Source organism: Schistocerca piceifrons, chromosome 2 (assembly GCF_021461385.2).
Source record: "Schistocerca piceifrons isolate TAMUIC-IGC-003096 chromosome 2, iqSchPice1.1, whole genome shotgun sequence".
Classification (NCBI taxonomy): domain Eukaryota; kingdom Metazoa; phylum Arthropoda; class Insecta; order Orthoptera; family Acrididae; genus Schistocerca; species Schistocerca piceifrons.
Genome location: NC_060139.1, coordinates 693,735,440 through 693,755,669, shown reverse-complemented (window position 1 = coordinate 693,755,669; position 20,230 = coordinate 693,735,440). Strand labels below are relative to the sequence as shown.

Below are 20,230 nucleotides of genomic sequence, written 5' to 3'. Positions count from 1 at the left end.
GAAGATATTGTTGCAAGGTTCATTCGTGTTATTACACCAGAAGAGGATTCCGTGCCAAAAGTAATTATTTTTTTAGGTTTTTAATTACATAGTCCCAAGTAGCTTGTCATATATAATGTTGGTCTTGTTATCTCAGTACTTTCAACTTCAGTGACAGACTGATATTTTGGTGGTTGAAGTTCCAGAAGCCTACTTGAAGCAGCAGCTGTAATACATAGTTCATTTACAGTATTTTGCTGTATTTTGGACAACAAGAATTCCTCAGAATATCATTCAGTGGGGGAAGATTTACTATTGAACACTTCCTTTTTTCCCAATCTCTTACATGTTTCTGTTAATTTTAATGCACAAAAAACGTCATTTCTTGAACAGTGTAGGCTGGTTCATGATTCTTAAAATTGCTTGAGAACACACTTAAAATTAATTACTGCCTCATTTATTAACCCATTGTAATATGTTTGTCTACTTATGATGTACCCATTTTGATACTGTGTTAGTCTACACAGCACAGTCTGCCATGTTCTGCCTTCCAGAATTTATCTAAATTAGTCTAGGTCTGTAACTACAAAGAGATCATTATTTCTAAGTACTGTTTTCCTTCAATGTGAGTTACTGATAAATGATACTGGTGTCTTCGTTTAGCGATGAAATAGTTACTATTTATTGGAATGAAACCATTGTAATGACAGCACTAAAATCTCAGAAAAAACTGAAAAATAAAAAGCAATGGTGATTCACATTGTCTAGAGTAGACCTAATGTGATAATTCATTCCAACTGAAAGTCTCTTGTGACAATGATGAAAAGCATTTGTGCCTTAGCTAATACGTATCACAGTTACATCATAAAATAACTGTTACTTATTTTGAAATAATAGTATTTTGTATGGGTAGTTGCTTGAGTATCACTTTGCAGTTATATTACTCAGATTAGAGGGATCACTGCTAGTGAGAATAATGAACAGGTTAACTGTGCAATGGAAAGCTACCCTTGTTGGTTAAAAAAGGAATGAAAGAATCCACAACATATGATATAATTAGAAGTCAGTTTCAGGTACACAGAGGGTGCTCGAAATAAATGTAAGACAGCATGGGACGCTATTAGACAATGACAATTCCTCCACCTGGGTACATCAAACTCTGCTTGATCCAGGAGAATTAAAAGAGTACATTGTCACATCAGTCAGAGAACTTGGAGACAAAATTAAAACCACAGACGTATCTGCTTGGTCTCCAGCTGTCTGAAGCACTTTCTTTGATTGGGATAAAATCACACCCAATGATATCTGTAAAACTGTTTCCAAATTATTTATTTCAAAAAGTATCGATTGCTACTGGATGTCTAATTATGTTGTTAAATGAACAGTTCAGTTGCCAATTAAGCCACTAAGTTTTATTTTTAATGAATGTTCAGATTATGGAATTTTACAGGATTCACCCAAAATCACAAAAGTTACCCTTATTCAAAAATGATGAACAACAACTCCCCCAGAACTACCAACCAGTTTCTAATGTGTTAATATTATCACTCATGTAAGTTCAATTAAGGAATTATTTTGAAAAGGATAACGTTCTTTGCAACAACCAGTTCAGATTTCAGCCAGATAAAAGTACCACTGCAACTGTTCTGAAAATTGTTGATTAGACTTGAACGGATTTTCAAAATTAGAAGATAGTGTAGCCTGCATTATGTGCAAAATGTTATGGTGTACAAAAATCTGCATTAGCCGTAATTTCTTCCTATCTGATCACAGGAGACAGTTTTGTCTCAGTTATAGACACTGCTCATAAGTAGAAACCGGTACAAGTGTTCCACCAGGCTTTGTCCTGGGCCCCTTCTTTTTCATTTTGCTGTCAATGACCTGCTCCATTGTGAATTACAGTCTCTTATCTTCTGTGCTGTTGATACAGCTTCACATCACAACATCCCAACTCTTGATAAGATCGTGCAACAAACTCTTGATTCGGCACTGAATTGGTTTGCAGCCAGTAAACTTGTTTGTAATCCAGACGAAACTCAGTAGTTTATGTTAGGACTGTTTAAGAGTGTAAATGATAAATGTGTCAAACTCTTAGGAATATATTATGATACCAAATTCAGTAGGGAAAAGCTTATCAACCAAGCCTGTAAAAAGATTTCACAGCAGTCGTACCTGATGTGGAAACTGAGAAACACACTCACCAATAATTATCTCTGTATAACATATTTCGTACTCTTTTAGTCACATGTCATATGTCGTCCTCATATGGTGACATGCTCCTCATTCAGCAACATTAAAAAAAAAAAAAAAAAATCATTCATTTAATGCATAAGGCTGGTTCTAAAGAGCGCTGTCGCCATCTTTTTTGCCAGGCTTAGGATACCAACAGTGTGAATCTGTATATTTATGAGCCTGCATTCTTTGTCAATAACAACATTAAAGATTGTGTTGTCAGGGAAACAGTTCTTGAACATGACACTAGAAATAAGGCAAACAATTATGTCCCAAGGCACGGGCTAACAATAACAGGGAACTCACATAAAGTGAATGCTCTCAAAAATTTTAACAAGTTTCCTCTCGTTGTTTGATACTTGCCATTAACAAAATTTAAATTGAAGTTATATGACTGGCAAAAACATCCATGTTACAACACAACAGAGTTCTGTGATATGGGCAGTGTTGAAATAAATATTTGTGATTATAGGTGTATATAAGATACTTAATTTGTACATGTAATGTGAAAATTAATTTCAATAGTTTGACTTCAGCTGTAATTTGCTATCACTGGGAAAGCCTATTCCATTATAGATGCTCAGTGGCAAATAAAGAATCTGTATGTCTGGCTAACTACCACACTGCTCTCCTGGTCATTAATGCTTACTTCTGAAAAGTGAACCCCTTACTTCTTAAAGAATAGATGCCCATATTTCCTCATGAGACTGAGTACACTGTATTCCAGTCCTCCTACCACGCGACTCAAATTCAGATCCTTTGTATAACAGTCAGACATAATGACCATTCAGCTAGAGAAGTGGACCCTAAGTAGTTAAAATTTTATTTTTGTCATTTAGCAACTCGGTAGTAATTCTAGCAGAGACAGTTGCCTGTGAATTCATGGTTTACTTAGAATTGCATTGCAGAGGTGTGTTTCTACGTTGTTTTTTTCCAGAGTCATGGTCTAAGTTGACATAAAAAGTCTGTTTATTTAATGGTTCATGCAATGGCTGAACTGTGTTTCCTTGAAACAAGAACTAATTGCCATCATGCTGAAGTGGCTTGGGTCAGCAACTTCTGTTAATCAGTAGAATGAAAGACCAGTCCAAACTGCAAATTTTTGCTTTTTTATTCATTCGATGACTAGTTTTGGGCTGAGACCCACTTTCAAATCATACATACAGTGCATACAAATGACAGTTATTTGTATGCACTGTAAATGTTCATTGTACATGTTTGACATCTTCAGAAATTTCATTTTTGAATTTGTTATGAATGATTTGAAAATGGACCTCGGCCCAAAACGAGCCATCAAATGAATGAAATGTAAAAATTTGCACCGTGGACTCATTTTTTGTTCTACTGAGGAACTAATTTACATGTGAATTAACTGTTAAAATAATAATGTGGACACATTTAATGAAATGAGGTCATTTGACGTACTCTGATGCAAAACAGGAAAAAAAATTCTGTTTTCAGCACCAAAAGTGTTGTTTTATATAAAACATTAGGAGAGTAGTGTGTTTGTTATAAGCTGTGAATTATGTCTTATAAATCTTAATATTTTTCTTGTTTACAGCGGCGCAATGATCGTGAGGAAATTCGTAGGCGACTTGCTATGGGCTCAGACACAGATGATTATTATAGTGGTGACCGCCCAGGCAGAAAACCTAGTCTGCAAGCAAGGCTTCAGAGTGGTATGTGAACTATCTCAGTTACTTATTTCTTGGTAGTTGTGTGTGTGTGTGTGTGTGTGTGTGTGTGTGTGTGTGTGTGTGTGTGTGTGTGTGTCAGATGAAGTTCCCTTATTTCTTTTATACTGATTTTGCACTGATGATCCTGATTTAGGTCTTCAGTGGTTTCTGTAAATCATCATATCCAAACTCATATTTTCATCTCTGATTGTCTAATCATAGACTGCATACCTCTTTCCCAACCAAACAGCCTTCTTTCCAGCAACCCTTTCCTCTTTCACCAACTCACCAAAGAAAGTATCCCTGGTTTTGAAAAATTCATTTGTTTCTTTCTTTACATTCTCTTCCTTTGGCTTCTGTGATTCCATCATCAGCCTCTGTACGACCCTCACTCTGTACTCTGTTAGCCTCCTATCAACCTACTTCCAACTTTCTGTCTCTCCCTCTCTCTCATACATATACAGGCTTTTGATATTCAACATCCACTGCAGGACAAAGACCTTCTCCACCTCCAGAATGCAGCATGTCATGTGGCCTTCAGCTATAGAAACCCCCTACATATTTTCTGATTTCATCTGCAAACCTTCCATTAGATTGTCTTCTCTGTCATTTCTCCTTTTGGAATCCAGAAAACTTCCTTTCTCCCTATGCCATCTGGCTACCCTATCCATCCACCTCAATGTCAGTTTCATTACAGTAATAGCTGCACTGTACACTGAAGTTTATTCCTGAACCCATTTATTTGTTTCCCGTCTTTTGTAATAATTTCCCCGTTGTGTTTTGTATTGCTTACCAAGTAGCTTTCAGTTTTTGAAAAGTTTTTATGCCAAAGGATCATGTCTCACATCTATAAGCCATAATTCAGAATACTGGTTGCAAACTTTTCTTGTCAGACACACCAGAAGTTTAGTTTAGAAAATCTAATCTATTTTACTGAAAGTGCTCCACCCATTTTCATTCTCCTGTTTATTTCTTTTGCTGCCCATCCAGGAACTGTCTTTACTTGTCCCGTATACAAAAACACATCAACTGGTTCCACATGGAAGTTACCTATGCTACAGGCAAGAAATACATCATCATCGTCAAAACAAAAATGGTTCATACCTGTCCCATTAACATATAGTCCTCTATTTTTTTCCAATTGTTGCATCTGAAAACTTCTTCCGGGGCTTCTCAGATTAGCTTTCATGTTATATAATCTCTTTGTTCAACTCAACTTTCAGTCTTAAGTCTAATGGTACTGTAGTAGCGTTTAGCACACTAAGGTAACTTGAATCAAAAACTTGTTCTCAAGGTTGTTTTGCTCCATTTTAGTTAAAAATATGGGAAAGCCCTCTGAAAATCGTAGGCAAAGTGAGTAATTCATACTCATTACTCGATCCTCTAATCTAATTCACAACATGCAAATGGTACGTTGTGCTAGATACAATTTTAAATCTGTAGACACAATACATTTCATCAGTTAAGATGACAGATAGTATATAACATAGTAGCTAAAAACAGAAAGAAAGTTGTAAAAGTCTTTGACAATTGTAAAGTTACAAAGTTGTAAATATGTACCTTCCCTTTGGTACTTTTGTATTTTGTTGTTACCTATCCTAAAACAAGCCTCTTTATCTTTATAGTTCTAAGTTTATTATGTATTTACTTCTCTGTGATATTCGTATTATTGTTAATTTTTCTATACGTATATCCACAGTAAGAAATAACATATGTTCAAAGAAATCTTCATTTTATTCATACATTCATTGTAACATGTGACTCATGTTCTTTGTGGGTGTTCTTACTCATCCAAAACTTTTGATTTTTTTGTTTTAAAATACCAAACTTTGTACAAAGAAACATTACAAAATACATTTTGATTTATTAATACTTTGAAAAGTGCTTTGTAGTAATAGTGCAAAGTTTACAGAAGTAGTGAATCTGTCCCCTACAGGGATGAACCTGCAGATTTGTTTTATGAATGAGACAGCATCTGATGTAGATTCCCCCAGTTCGGACACAGAGACGTCAACGTGTGATTCAGAGAAGATGTCACTTTCAAGGAGTCATACATTACCAGCCAAGGTAGGTTTGAATTTGGTAACAGATACCTGCATGACATTAAGAATGATAGAATCTTTGTTTTTTATTTAACATGTATATTTTGAGCAGATTCTATTGGTTTCAGTGAAATATGCCGTATATCATTAAACACTTAAAATATGAACAAGAAATTAGTGGGATAAGTTAAGACATAGAAAAATGTTTGTGACGTTAGCCCTAATGCAGAGCAGATGTGTACAGTTTTTGTGAAGACTCATAGTAAGAGAGAATTACTGATATTAGTAGCACAGTGTTAGTAAAAGATGACATGTTCCAGGCGATAATGATTCATATCCAGATTTTAGGTTACTGTCATGTTATAAAACCGAGTATGAAGAGTGCACAAATATTAGAGACACGAAGGAGATACTTCAGTCTAAAACCATGGACATTTAAATCTAGAGAGCATAGTGTATCTGAGTTAATTACTAACTGTTGTGAACTGGGAACAAATCTTTGAAGAATTATGCTGACAAGGGAACCTCCTCATCGCACCCCCCTCAGATTTAGTTGTAAGTTGGCACAGGGATAGACCTTGAAAAACTGTACACAGATCAATCGAGAAAACAGGAAGAAGTTGTGTGGAACTATGAAAAAAATAAGCAAAATATACAAACTGAGTAGTTGATGTGCAAGCTAGGCAACATTAAGGAGCGTGTTAGCTTACGAGCGCCGTGGTCCCGTGGTTAGCGTGAGCAGCTGCGGAACGACAGGTCCTGGGTTCAAATCTTCTCTCGAGCGAGAAGTTTAATTTTTTATTTTCAGATAATTATCAAAGTTCAGGTACTCACACATAATCAACTTCGCTCTCCAAAATTCCAGGACATGTTCAGATTTGCTTGGACATATACAGGATTTGACGGTCTACGCACGGAAACATTTGAAAACGTAAAAAAACATATGTTTTGACAGAGCACAGGGAAAACTGTGCGACTGTGAAACTGTTGCATTCATTTGATGCAGTTTATGTGACAAACTCTTATGTTTTCATCACTTTTTTGGGAGTGATTATCACATCCACAAGAAAACCTAAATCGGGTAAGTTAGAAGAATCTTTTTACCCATTCGCCAAGTGTGCAAGTTAGGTGGGTCAACAACATATTCCTGTCATGTGACGCACATGCCGTCACCAGTGTCGTAAAGAATATATCAGACGTGTTTTCCTGTGGAGGAATCGGTTGACCTATGACCTTGCGATCAAATGTTTTCGGTTCCTATTGGAGAGGCACGTCCTTTCGTCTACTAATCGCACGGTTTTGCGGTGCGGTCGCAAAACACAGACACTAAACTTATTACAGTGAACAGAGACGTCAATGAATGAACGGACAGATCGTAACTTTGCGAAAATAAAGAAAGTAAAATTTTCACTCAAGGGAGGATTCGAACCAAGGACCTTTCGTTCCGCAGTTGTTCACTCTAACCACGAGACCACGGCGCTCATCAGCTAACATTGTCCATTATGTTGCCTATCTTCCACATGGACTACTCAGTTTGTATATTTTGCTTATTTTTTCATAGTTCCACACAACTTCTTCCTGTTTTCTCGATTGATCTGTGTTCAGTTTTTCAAGGCCTATCCACTGTGTCAATTTATAACTAAATCTGAGGGAGGTGCGATGGGGAGGTTCCCTTGTGAGGAAGATGTTTATAGTGAGGCATGTGCAGGGAATGGGTATACATGATGCCATGCCAGTATCGGTGTGTAGTGCACCAAGGCCATGTTGCTATTAATACTGTTAGGAAAGTTTTGGAATATGAGGTTCCTGAGGAACATATCACAGTCTGCTTCCAAACTTGTCCAAACAAGACTAAAAATAAATTTTAGCTAAGAACTTTAATTTCTCTTATCACTTTTGGAATAGCTGTCAGCATCTAACTGTATTGTAGCGAAACAAAGAAGAGTTTTGCAATGCATTTCTTATGGTAAGATGACAGTGAGTTAATACTTCGAGGAGATGTCCCAAATATGAGCGGAAATTTTTCCACACCACAGTTACATATATAAATGGATTCCATGCAGTAAATTCCATCTCCAGAAAACTCTTAGCTCATACTGCTGCATTACAGAAACTTGGGGAGATTTCTGTATGCTATACCATCAGATACAGTATTCCATAGCCCTGTTAGCATACACAGTTACAGTATTGTGTAACATCAGACTAGAACGAAAAAGCTGCGTTCTTTGGCGTACTGCTTTCTTAGAGGACAAGAAAACACATTGTGTCTAAGTGGAACAAAAGATCTAAGATATTTAAAAGGGACACATATCATTTAGCAAGAATAATCAGGGAAATATAAAAGAAAACAGAAGATGGTACACAGTGACATACAAACACAAACTCACACATAAAAACTCCAACATTTTCAAAAGACAGGGAATAAACATAACATACACAACTGATAATTCTATCCAAAAATACACCCGAAAACTGACAAAAAACAGAGACATATACCAAAAAGCGGGTACATACAAATTTCAGTATAATAATTGTGATGACAGATACATAGGACAAATACACCCTAAAACTGACAAAAACAGAGACATATACCAAAAAGCAGGTATATACAAATTTCAGTGTAATAATTGTGATGACAGATACATAGGACAAATAGGCAGAACATTTGATGTCAGATACAATGACCTCTTGAGAGCCTCGAAGTATGGGACAAACCACTCCACATTTGCAGAACGCTTAAGAGAACACAATTGCAACCAACCACTAGAGAAGAAGACATGAAAATAATTAGAATGAACAACAAAAGAAACCTCCTAACCCTGCAAGAAAATTACCACATACAGAAAACCAAAGCAGAAAAGAAAACCCTGTTGAATGATCAAGTACACATGCCAAACAACTCATTGTTTACACTAATAGATACAATAATAGAGTAACAATACAACGTAGGGCTATAATAATAATAAAACCCCATTTGACTCCTTGCCCGTGAACTTCGCCATAAAACATTCACAAAACTCAGATCAGCTGAATGCCATAACTTTCAATCATTTTATGGCAACTATTACTCTCTCTCTCTCTCTCTCTCTCTCTCTCTCTCTCTCTCTCTCTCTCTCTCTCTCTCTCTCTCTCCCCCCCCCCCCCTCTCTCCCCCCCCCCCTCCTCTCCCCCCTGCCCCACTCTCTCCCTCCCCCTCCCTCCCTCTCTCGCTCCCCCTCCTCATCACACACACACACAAAACACACACACACACACACACACACACACACAACAAAATGAATAGCCATTATTTTTCAGCATGTACTTTCTTAGATTGGCAACAAGTATGAACCAAACTAAACAGGATGAGAAACGTAGTGAACTCACAATATTTACGTCTTGAAAGCATAGTTATCGATCAAATATCTGGTGACAGAAGGCTGATAGTGCATCACAAAAATAACGGCAAACAAGATGAAAAGTGGGAAGAAAAAAGTTAAGAATATATAAACATGCTTATGTTTCGTAAACAGAGCTGTGCGACCTCCAGCTTGTGACTGGATGAAAGGAAACACAGATGCCTACAAAAAATGTGAAGAACTGTAAGTAATCACTTATTTACATAAAAAGGAGATGTGAACTGTTTTATAATCTACAAATAACACATATCAAAACAAAACTGTATCATTCTATATCTTACTGATCATGCATTAAAGAGAAAAAGGCGAAATATGTCTGAGAGAAATAAAATACAGTGCAGCAAGAAAAGGCGGTTTTTATTTACCAAACAAATATATAATTATTACAGATGATGAAAACTTACTATATTATTAAAAAGTTTCTGCCAAGTAACAAAGCATGAAGTGGATGTTCGAAGTTGGGTGTACTTGTTTAAGTATGAAATCACAGCCTGTCTAAAAGAATGTGTCAGTCTATTGGTGATTCAGTGGATATGTGATGGAGTTTGGTATAGTCTGTGAATGTAACAAGATCTGTAGATGGATTCCCACAGTAGGCATACCTTATTTTCGATTAATATATTTGAGTTTTCAGGCACGTCTGATGATGATGAATGTCTAGACACCAATAATGCGAAATACAATAAAACCTCTTCAGTATAGTCTCAGGAATTAAATAAATCAAATAACACAGTGTTGAATATTTTCTTCATAGCCTACAGATATTTGAAATGTGTGGTGCTCAACTGTCAAGAACCAGTATATGTGAAGTGGTACACAATACAATGCTTGACTTAAGTAGATTGAAACTAAACAGTTGAATATTTTATCACAACAGTCCAGGAAATATAATTTTGTTGATTATTTAGCTGCAAAGGGCTACAGTTTTTTGAATCATCCCTCCTGTTCCTTGTAGCCTAGATCACTGGCCCACCTCACACACCCTCCTTCTGCCATAAGAAAGTCACAAGTCGAACAGCTTTATGTAAAGTCTATATTTTCTAAAAATGTAAGATGATGAATTTGCTTAGTAGGCAGTTTTTTCTTTTTTTAAACAAGTGTTTTTGAAAGGTAAAGAACTGCATTCAGTGCAATGAAGCAATGGAGAGTCTTTTAAAAGTTAAAGCAAAATGGTCCTCTGATGTAAAGTTTCGTGCTGGTATGTTGTAAGGAATTGTTGTGGTTCTGGAAGTCAGTGTTAGCAACTGGTTGTTCTGTGCCATTTGTTTTAGCTGATAACTGTTAACCATTTTTGCTGACTATTATTATATATTGAACACCAACTCCCACTCAGTAATGTGCCTTGTTTCAGCAGCAGTGCACTTCTGCCACTGGAAACAGTATGGGTGCAGCACGGCCATCTGCATCGCTCTTGACCCTGCCTTTACAGCAAAAAGAACCTGACTCATCGCAACCTCTTCCACCCCAGCAGCCACTGACAGAGGCAGACTTCTTTGCTCGACAGGCACGACTGCAAGCTGAGGCACGTCTGGCACTTGCACAGGCAAAGGAAATGGCTCACATGCAGATGGAAGTAGAAAGACAGCGTCAGAAGAAGAGCCCGATCACTGAAATGGTGCGCTCAAGCCTAGAAAAGGTATTGTTTTCTGTGCTATTGAAGAGATTATTTCTCTTGCACCACATTTTTTAAACATTGTAAAATAGAATTTTGCTCTCTGACTCTTCCTTCTTTCTTTGGCACTTTCTTCTAATTATTGTGCCCCTAATGAGTATTATAAGAAATGCAATTAACTTTCACAGTTTGTAGTTTTAGTAACCACAAAAACTACATCGAAAAATAAGGCCATAAATTTAGCTCTTTGTGAATAGTTGGGCTTCAGTCTTCACCCAGACATTAATGTAGTATAAATCTTATTGTAGGCAATAAATGACTTCTGCTTTGTGAATGTATGCTGCAGAGGAGGGACTTCTTTCCTGTGTGTCCCTGATTGGTTCTCACATACACGCCCTTAATCAGTCTTTATAAAAATGAGAATCCTATCCACCCAGGCCTCAGTTTAATAAAATCATACAGTGTATCGTCCTTCTAATTTTTGTGATATTCCAGATGTTTACAATTAAATTGACAGTATTCTGAGCACTGCAGTGTGCTCTGTACACATCCCAGGATGCTGACACTATAGGTATGTTCATTAATTAGTGCTACGAGGTAAAAATATGTCACTGTGAGTAGCCAGAATGTGGTGTGGTTGCAGGAAAGTGATAGGAATGATCAAACACATGACGGCAGTGGTTCTGGCACATTTGTTTGGAGGATATTGCTACAAGTTACAATATGTGGTCAATATGGTCTCCTGATTCAGCCACATGCTGCATACATAACACAACATGGTTGACAGTTGCTTGCAGTATATCCAGTGTAATCAGAGTGATATATCATCGTATGCTGACCTTATGATCAGGAAGGGTCTGGATACATCCCCAATAGACACTATCTTTCAGATGTCCCCACAACCAGAAGTCACACAGATTTAAGTCGGGGGTCTGGAAGGCCACTCATCTTGAAATTACCTAGAGATGATGCACTCTTTACCGAAGTTTTCTTGAAGCAAATCTTTCACCTGTCAAGTGGCATGTGGTATTACCTCATCTTGTATGAAAATAGTAGTATGGAGACAGCTGCGTTCTTGAAAAGCTGGAATCATGTGTTGTACAAGGAGGTCTTTATAACATGCAAATGTCACTGTACACTTAACAGGCCTGAAAAGTGTGAGTTCTTGAAGAAAAACAGACCAAGCATAAAGGAGCTTGTGAAACACTACCACACAGTCACATAAGCTGGCTGCAGTGTATGTGGCTGCATAGAACCCCATGTGTGACAGTTCTTCGCATTCAAGGCACTGTACAGAGTAAAATGTGCCTCATCTGTCCAACAAATATTCTCCAGCCACATATCATGCAACGAAGAGCAAAGTCGCGGCATTGTAGCCTATCTTGGGGCTTCATTTGGTGCTCTTTCTGAATGTTGCAGGGGTACTCATGTGAAATATGGCATAAAATCTTTTGAACTGTTGACCAGGAGAGTGACAATTCCCATAATATAGATCAATTGTTGGCTGCAGAATTTGAGGCGCATACTGCACAGTTGGTAATAGCTACAGAAACTTTAACAACAACTGTCATGGGAAAGGGCTACCTCCCTCTTCCTCTTACACCACATAATTCATGAGTTTATTCAGATTTCTTGATCATATCCTGTAGCACATTTACTGACATGGGGCCTGTTTGCAGCTGTTTCTGCCAGCGATATTCTCACATTACAGAACTGCTATTGCTGCCTTCTTGATAAAACAATTTTATCTTCAGTGCACAGTCTTTCTGCTCAATAACCACTGTGTTTTGTACAGAAAAGTTCAACCTTCTTACCCTTTACACCAACAGCCTCTTTACAAAAGAAATCAACATACGTCACCAAGCAACAAACAGCATACTGACGTAAAAACAAGAAACATTTCACATTCTGACTGCTTACAGTATCATATTTTCACCTGGTGGCAGAAAATGGAACTTCTGCTGGCCTGTTGGTCTCCTTTTCAGATCTATGGGGGGAAGACTGCTAATGGGGAGGTAACCATGAGAAAAGATAGAATAACCAACAAAATGAAGATGTTCTGCAAGTCGGAGTGTGGGATTTTAGAAGTTTGAACATGGTAGTAAAGCTAGAAAGGGTTTAGTCTAGATATAGTGGGGGTCAGTGAAGTGAAATGGAAAGGGGATAAGGAGTTACAGTTAGCAGAATATAGCAACAGCAGCAGAAAACAGTATAACAGGAGTAGGATTCATTATGGACAGGAAATGAAGGCAGCGAGTGAATTACTGTGACCAGTTCATTGATAGGGTTGTGTTCAGTTATGCATGAAGTCATCACATGTAGAAGATGAAGAGGGACTAAATTATATGAGGATAATGAACAGGTAATTCAGTATGTAAAATGTGACAATAATTCAATAATCATAACTGACTGGAACATGATAGTTGGGTAGGGAATAGAAGAAAGAGTTGGGGAACAATATGGGCTTAATAGTAGGACTGAAAGAGGAGAAACACTAATTGACTTTGACAATAAATTTCATTTAGTGATAGTGAACACATTGTTCAAAAATCACAAAAGGACAAGGTATACCTAGAGAAGGCATGGAGATAAGGGAAAATTCCAGCAGGATTGCTTCATGATCTGACAGAAACTGCAAAATCAGACGTTGGATTGTAAAGTGTATCTAGTAGCAGATATAGAGTCAGATCACTATTTAGTAATGATGATGAGCAGGCTTAGTCTAACGCACTCATCTGAAAGAATCAATGTGCAAAGAAGTGGAGTACTGTAGTACTGAGGGATGATAAGATACGTTTGAATGTATCTGAGGCTATTGATACTGTGATAATGAAGCCACAGTAGGCAGTGCAGTTGAAGAGGAATGGATATTTCTAAAAAGAGCAATTTCAGAAGAAAATGAACAGATAAACATAGGTATATTGAAGGTAACTGTGGAGAGATCTTGGTTAATGGAAGCAGTAGTTCAGTTGATTGATGAAAAAAGAAAGTACAGAAATGTTCAGGGAAATTCCTGTGTATAGAAATGTAAGCCACATCGGAATGAAAGAAAAAAGGACACTTTGGGGAAGCCAAGTCAGAATGGCTGCTGGAAGAAGTGAAGAAATAGAAAAAGAAAAGTTTGTTGAAATAACTGACTCAGCACACAGAAAAGTTACAACAAATTTTGGCAAAATTAAAAACAAGGTCATCAACAGTAAGAGTCCAATGGCAATACCACTATTAAGTGCAGAAGAGAGAATAGTACTGCTAGGTACTTAATTGCCGGGTAGTCATGTAGTAGGTGGAAAGGAATACACTGAAGGTCTCTATGAGAGAAGGAGTTACCTGATGACCTGATTGAGAAAGAAATGGGAGTGGAAATGGAAGACAGTATTAGTCAGAATTTAACAGAGCTTTGGAAAAGTTGTGACCAAATAATTCAGAAGGGTGGGTAACATTCCTTTCGAATTTCTGAAAACACTGGGGAAAGTGTCAATGAAATGACTATTCAAGTTGGTGTGTAGAATCTGAGTCTGGAGACGTATCAACAGACTTTTGGAAAAATATCATCCCCACAATCTTGAAGATAGCAAAGGCAGATAAGTGTGACAACTATTGCATAGTAAGCTTAATGGCTCTTGCATCCAAGTTGTTGACAAGAATAAAGTACAGAAGAAATTAAAAGAAAACTGATGATATGTTAGATTAGGCTTTAGGAAAGGTAATGGCACCATAGAGGATAGTTCTGACATTGTGACTGATACTAGAAGCAAGACTTAAGAAAATTTAAGACAATTTCATAGGATTTATTGGCCTGGAATAAGCATTTGACAATGTAAAATGGTGCGTAAGTTCCTTTCCTTTCATTTCTTTTCTCCCCCGCCACCTTCAATTTACATAGTATGTATCATAGCTGATGATTCCGTATGGTGTCCACCACATATTCATGTAACTAATTCACCTCAGTTGGCTATGAAGCCAGCCTGCAGTGCAGATGCACATTTATATCCTACCTTCAGTGCAAATCTAAAATTAGCATACAGGACATGGACAGGGACTGTGGATAGGTGGCACTAGGTTGTGTGGGTCAATCAGGGAACATGCCAAGAAGGTCCGTGCATTTGTGATAGACACTGTGTCCGGGTAGGTTAGTGGTTAATGCAACTGCCTAGCAAGCAATAGATTCTGTATTTGTATTTCACTCATCACTGCTGATTTTGCATAAAGCCCCAATGCAGCTAATATCAAGAGTTCCTTTCCTTTCCTTTCTCCTGCTTCTGCCTTTTATTTACATATTATTTGAGGTAATAGTCAAAAGTACAAAATAAACAGATGAAAATCTGCTAGCTGTCACTCTTCATGGCTCTGTTGAAAAAATGCTCTAATTTTATCATAGGTGTTATCTTGATTCTCATTATTATAAAAGATTAATAAATTAAAAATTGTTCTGACTAGTGTCAAACAATGAAAAATCCAGGAAGGGATGTAACAGTATTACATTTTGACTAGTGTGTGTTTTATGGATGGAAATTTAATCAGTGTATTAGGTAGATGTATTCTCATACACAAAGAAAACATTTGTTGGGAATCTGTTCACTTCACTAAGAAAGTATTTGAAAGATTGACAACTTGTGGATGGAAGTTATATTTTTTGTATATATTTATGACAAAGTCTTGTAGTACAAGAGTAAAATGGAACATTCTCAGCGTAGCATAGAAAGGCCATTGAGATGAATGAAATTTTGTATTTGTTACATTGGAACAGGATGTACATTGGAAGAGGATGTAGATGAAGACAAAATGGGAGATAAGATACTGCGTGAAGAGTTTGACAGAGCACTGAAAGACCTGAGTCGAAACAAGGCCCCGGGAGTAGACAACATTCCATTAGAACTACTGATGGCCTCGGGAGAGCCAGTCATGACAAAACTCTACCATCTGGTGAGCATGATGTATGAGACAGGCGAAATACCCTCAGACTTCAAGAAGAATATAATAATTCCAATCACAAAGAAAGCAGGTGTTGACAGATGTGAAAATTACCGAACTATCAGTTTAATAAGTCACAGCTGCAAAATACTAACGCGAATTCTTTACAGACGAATGGAAAAACTGGTAGAAGCGGACCTCGGGGAAGATCAGTTTGGATTCCGTAGAAATGTTGGAACACGTGAGGCAATACTAACCTTACGACTTATCTTAGAAGAAAGATTAAGAAAAGGCAAACCTACGTTTCTAGCATTTGTAGACTTAGAGAAAGCTTTTGACAATGTTAACTGGAATACTCTCTTTCAAATTCTGAAGGTGGCAGGGGTAAAATACAGGGAGCGAAAGGCTACTTACAATTTGTACAGAAAGCAGATGGCAGTTATAAGAGTCGAGGGGCATGAAAGGGAAGCAGTGGTTGGGAAAGGAGTGAGACAGGGTTGTAGCCTCTCCCCGATGTTATTCAATCTGTATATTGAACAAGCAGTAAAGGAAACAAAAGAAAAATTCAGAGTAGGATTTAAAATCCATGGAGAAGAAATAAAAACTTTGAGGTTCGCCATTGATACTGTAATTCTGCCAGAACCAGCATAGGACCTTGAAGAGCAGTTGAACGGAATGGACAGTGTCTTGAAAGGAGGATATAAGATGAACATCGACAAAAGCTAAATGAGGATAATGGAATGTAGTCAAATTAAGTCAGGTGATGTTGAGGGAATTAGATTAGGAAATGAGACACTTAAAGTAGTAGATGAGTTTTGTTATTTGGGGAGCAAAATAACTGATGATGGTCGAAGTAGAGAGGATGTAAAATGTAGACTGGCAATGGCAAGGAAACGTTTCTGAAGCAGAAAAATTTGTTAACATCGAGTATAGATTTAAGTGTCAGGAAGTCATTTCTGAAAATATTTGTATGGAGTGTAGCCATGTATGGAAGTGAAACATGGACGATAACTAGTTTGGACAAGAAGAGAATAGAAGCTTTCGAAATGTGGTGCTACAGAAGAATGCTGAAGATAAGGTGGGTAGATCACGTAACTAATGAGGAGGTATTGAGTAGGATTGGGGAGAAGAGAAGTTTGTGGCACAACTTGACTAGAAGAAGGGATCGGTTGGTAGGACATGTTTTGAGGCATCAAGGGATCACAAATTTAGCATTGGAGGGCACCGTGGAGGGTAAAAGTCATAGAGGGAGACCAAGAGATGAATACACTAAGCAGATTCAGAAGGATGTAGGTTGCAGTAGGTACTGGGAGATGAAGAAGCTTGCACAGGATAGAGTAGCATGGAGAGCTGCATCAAACCAGTCTCAGGACTGAAGACCACAACAACAACAACAACAACAACATTGGAACATGTTGTACAATACTATGAGTCAAGTGTCAGCTTTATATGTGGGATAGTTTTGTGGAATACTATACTACTTGAGGAAATAATTGAATTGTATGTGTTTCATTTAAATATGTAATCTGGTATGGCTTCATTTTATAACCCCCTGCCATTTGCTGGCAATTTTGCTTAAGCAGTATTCTCCTATAACAGTTACTGCATTTCTCTTGAAGAGAGAGGACATGTGCATCCCAGGTGTTACATAGATGTGTATTCTGCAACATTTCATCTGAAGATGATTGTAGCTTACAATCAAAACCAGTAATAGTATGAATAAAAATAGTGATTGTCCTCTGGTTAAATAAAAAAAGAATAATTGTAATTGTTATATGGTAATGCCACAACATAAACACACTGTTCTGTTATTTCTGTGTAGCGCTATCTTAGAAATTTTGTTACATTTATCTCCCTTCCCACTTCACTCACTTTCGATGAGTATTAAACTGTTCATTCTCTTGTTTTCTTTTTTCTCCATTTTGTCAGATTGGTAATCATTTTCACTCGTGTTGCAGCAGTTGCTATCAATTTATAAAATTATGTTGTTTTCAGGTTGGCATCCCATTCCCAGAAGACAGAAGACGTGTTAGCAGGCAGTTGCTGACAGAAATGAATGTTGCTCAACTTCAAGTTATTGTAAATGATTTGCACACCCAAATTGAAGGTATGAAATAGCATCTGCCATTTGATAAAATCAGAATTATTACATTTATATATTAACAATCAGATTGAAATAATTGCTCTCTCTCTCTCTCACTCTCTGTGCATGTGTGTGTGGGGGGGGGGGGGGGGCGGCTGTGGCCACTTGTGAGTATACAGTCTGGTTTTCACAAAGTTTTTAGATTCAGATAAATTTGAGAGTGAAATTAATCCATCTGTTTTATAACATTTATGCTTATCAACAAGTTTATACAGCAAAAAGCCACTGCCAATAGTAATAACGACAGTAATAATAATATGCATAACTTATCCGACAAAAGGAAGAATTGTTTTTGTGGAATTTTGTTGTATTGTGCATAATTAAGTACAATTTAGGGCAATAATGAAATAATGTGTAAGCTTTCACAACTCTCCATTTTGCTTCGTTGTGTACATGGGAGTTTTCATGCTTTTACATTTTTTCAGACAAATGTACAAGATCCCTAACACATATATTAGTTCACAAATTTACTTCCAGGCTGAAAATCAAATGTTCTTACGCTGCACCCACACAACAACATGTACTAACTGTACACTTCCTTGTTAAATGTTCATTTGTAGTCGCACTCATTTGATTTCATCGCTCTCTCAGTCACAGGATCTACTTTTGGAGACCCTAGCTCCTTTGCAGCTAACTTTTCCTGGTAATTAACTTTTCTGTTCCCAGAATGAGGTTTTTCACTGTGCAGTGGAGATTGCTCTGATATGAAACTTCCTGGCAGATTAAAGCTGTGTGCCAGACCGAGACTCAAACTCAGGACTTCTGCCTTTCCCCGACAAGTGCTCTACTGACTGAGCTATGCAAACACGACTCATGATCCGTCATCACATCTTTACTTTACTGTTAGCATTTAAAATGGATTCAACATAGTTCATGTTTACACGGCATGCAACCAGCTCCAAACACGAAGCACCATTTGTGGAAATGATTAAACTCAAGTAATAATGTCTACAACATGGTCACCTGGCTAGAATACAAATGAGGTGTGAGATCCATAAGGGCCTAAAGCAAATTGCCGTTGATCCCAAACTTAAGTGAATATGAGAGAAACCAATTATACACTTTTCGTGAATTTTCATGTATACAGTGTGAGCCTTCAGCACAGATAAACCTGACTCACCATAAGATCAACAGAGTCCAGAAAAATGAATAAATGCTACCATGTCAAAATAGACAGTGATATGGTTTAGGCCCTAATGATTCTCTGTGTGATAAAATTCATAACATATGCACTGTAACTCATTCAGAAACCATAAAATAGGTTTACTGTCAGTACAACTTTAACATATACTGACATCCTAAGTAATCTTACTACAGTATATAGTGAGCGAATTAGCATATCTGAGGAGTGGGCTATCATCTAATAGGATTTATGCCCACCGAATGGGGATGAAAGTCTGCCACAGTGTGCTACCACCTGGTGGCATTGCCATAAGCTTCTAGTTGACTGACAAGGGCTAGCTGTGCACATTATGAACCATGCACATTGTTTATCAAATTCGTATGTGGCCATATCTTTCAGATTGCAGCATCTATGTTGTGTTTAACAGCATTCAAAGAAAAATAATCAATAAATTCACAAGGTGTCGAAAGTTAGGGTGTTCACATACTCTTTTGCTCTTACACATCAGCCGCCACTGTGTGTGTGTGTGTGTGTGTGTGTGTGTGTGTGTGTGTGTGTGTGTGTGTGTGTGTGTGTGTGTTACAGAAGACAGTAAGATTTAATACAAATCAATAGCAGAAATCTAACAATATGCAAATAGTTTACAAAGCAAAAAAGAAAAAAGAAAATTTCAACACAGAGTAATGACTGGATGAGTTTGTTTCCAACATTTATGACAGTCAGTGCATCAGTCATCATCATCATTTTATTAAACCGAAGAAGTCACCACAACTGGAGCATAATGCTAAATGTTGTATACACCCCTTACATCTATACAACACACAGTCTATTATTCTAGCTTTTCTGTACTTCTTTGTCTTGACAGTTACAATAATGCTGTTGTGTTCATTGCAGATCTTCAATTCTCCTGAATTTGTTCCATTCATTTTGCTCGCCACAGAGTTCAAAATTATTACGAACATAAACAACTAATGTTGAAATTACATTGCATATTAAATAACATTGAACACAGAAGATGTTCTCCATACATTCTAAAACCACTGAGGGGAAAAAAGGAAAATAATTTTGTAAAAAATAACCGCTGACAAACACCACAATTCCTGAAACACACTGT

At 37.3% G+C, this 20,230-nt stretch overlaps 1 protein-coding gene across 1 annotated transcript in view; it reads left to right on the top strand.

Annotated features, from left to right (window-relative positions):
* The window catches only part of LOC124775754 (schwannomin-interacting protein 1 homolog), an 810,951-nt gene that overhangs the window by 766,979 nt on the left and 23,742 nt on the right, over nt 1–20,230 (top strand). Inside the window, exons 8-11 of the mRNA XM_047250583.1 lie at nt 3,773–3,890; nt 5,806–5,954; nt 10,679–10,963; nt 17,846–17,957. Of these exons, the coding sequence (XP_047106539.1) occupies nt 3,773–3,890; nt 5,806–5,954; nt 10,679–10,963; nt 17,846–17,957 (664 nt within the window). The remainder of the gene's footprint in view (nt 1–3,772; nt 3,891–5,805; nt 5,955–10,678; nt 10,964–17,845; nt 17,958–20,230) is intronic.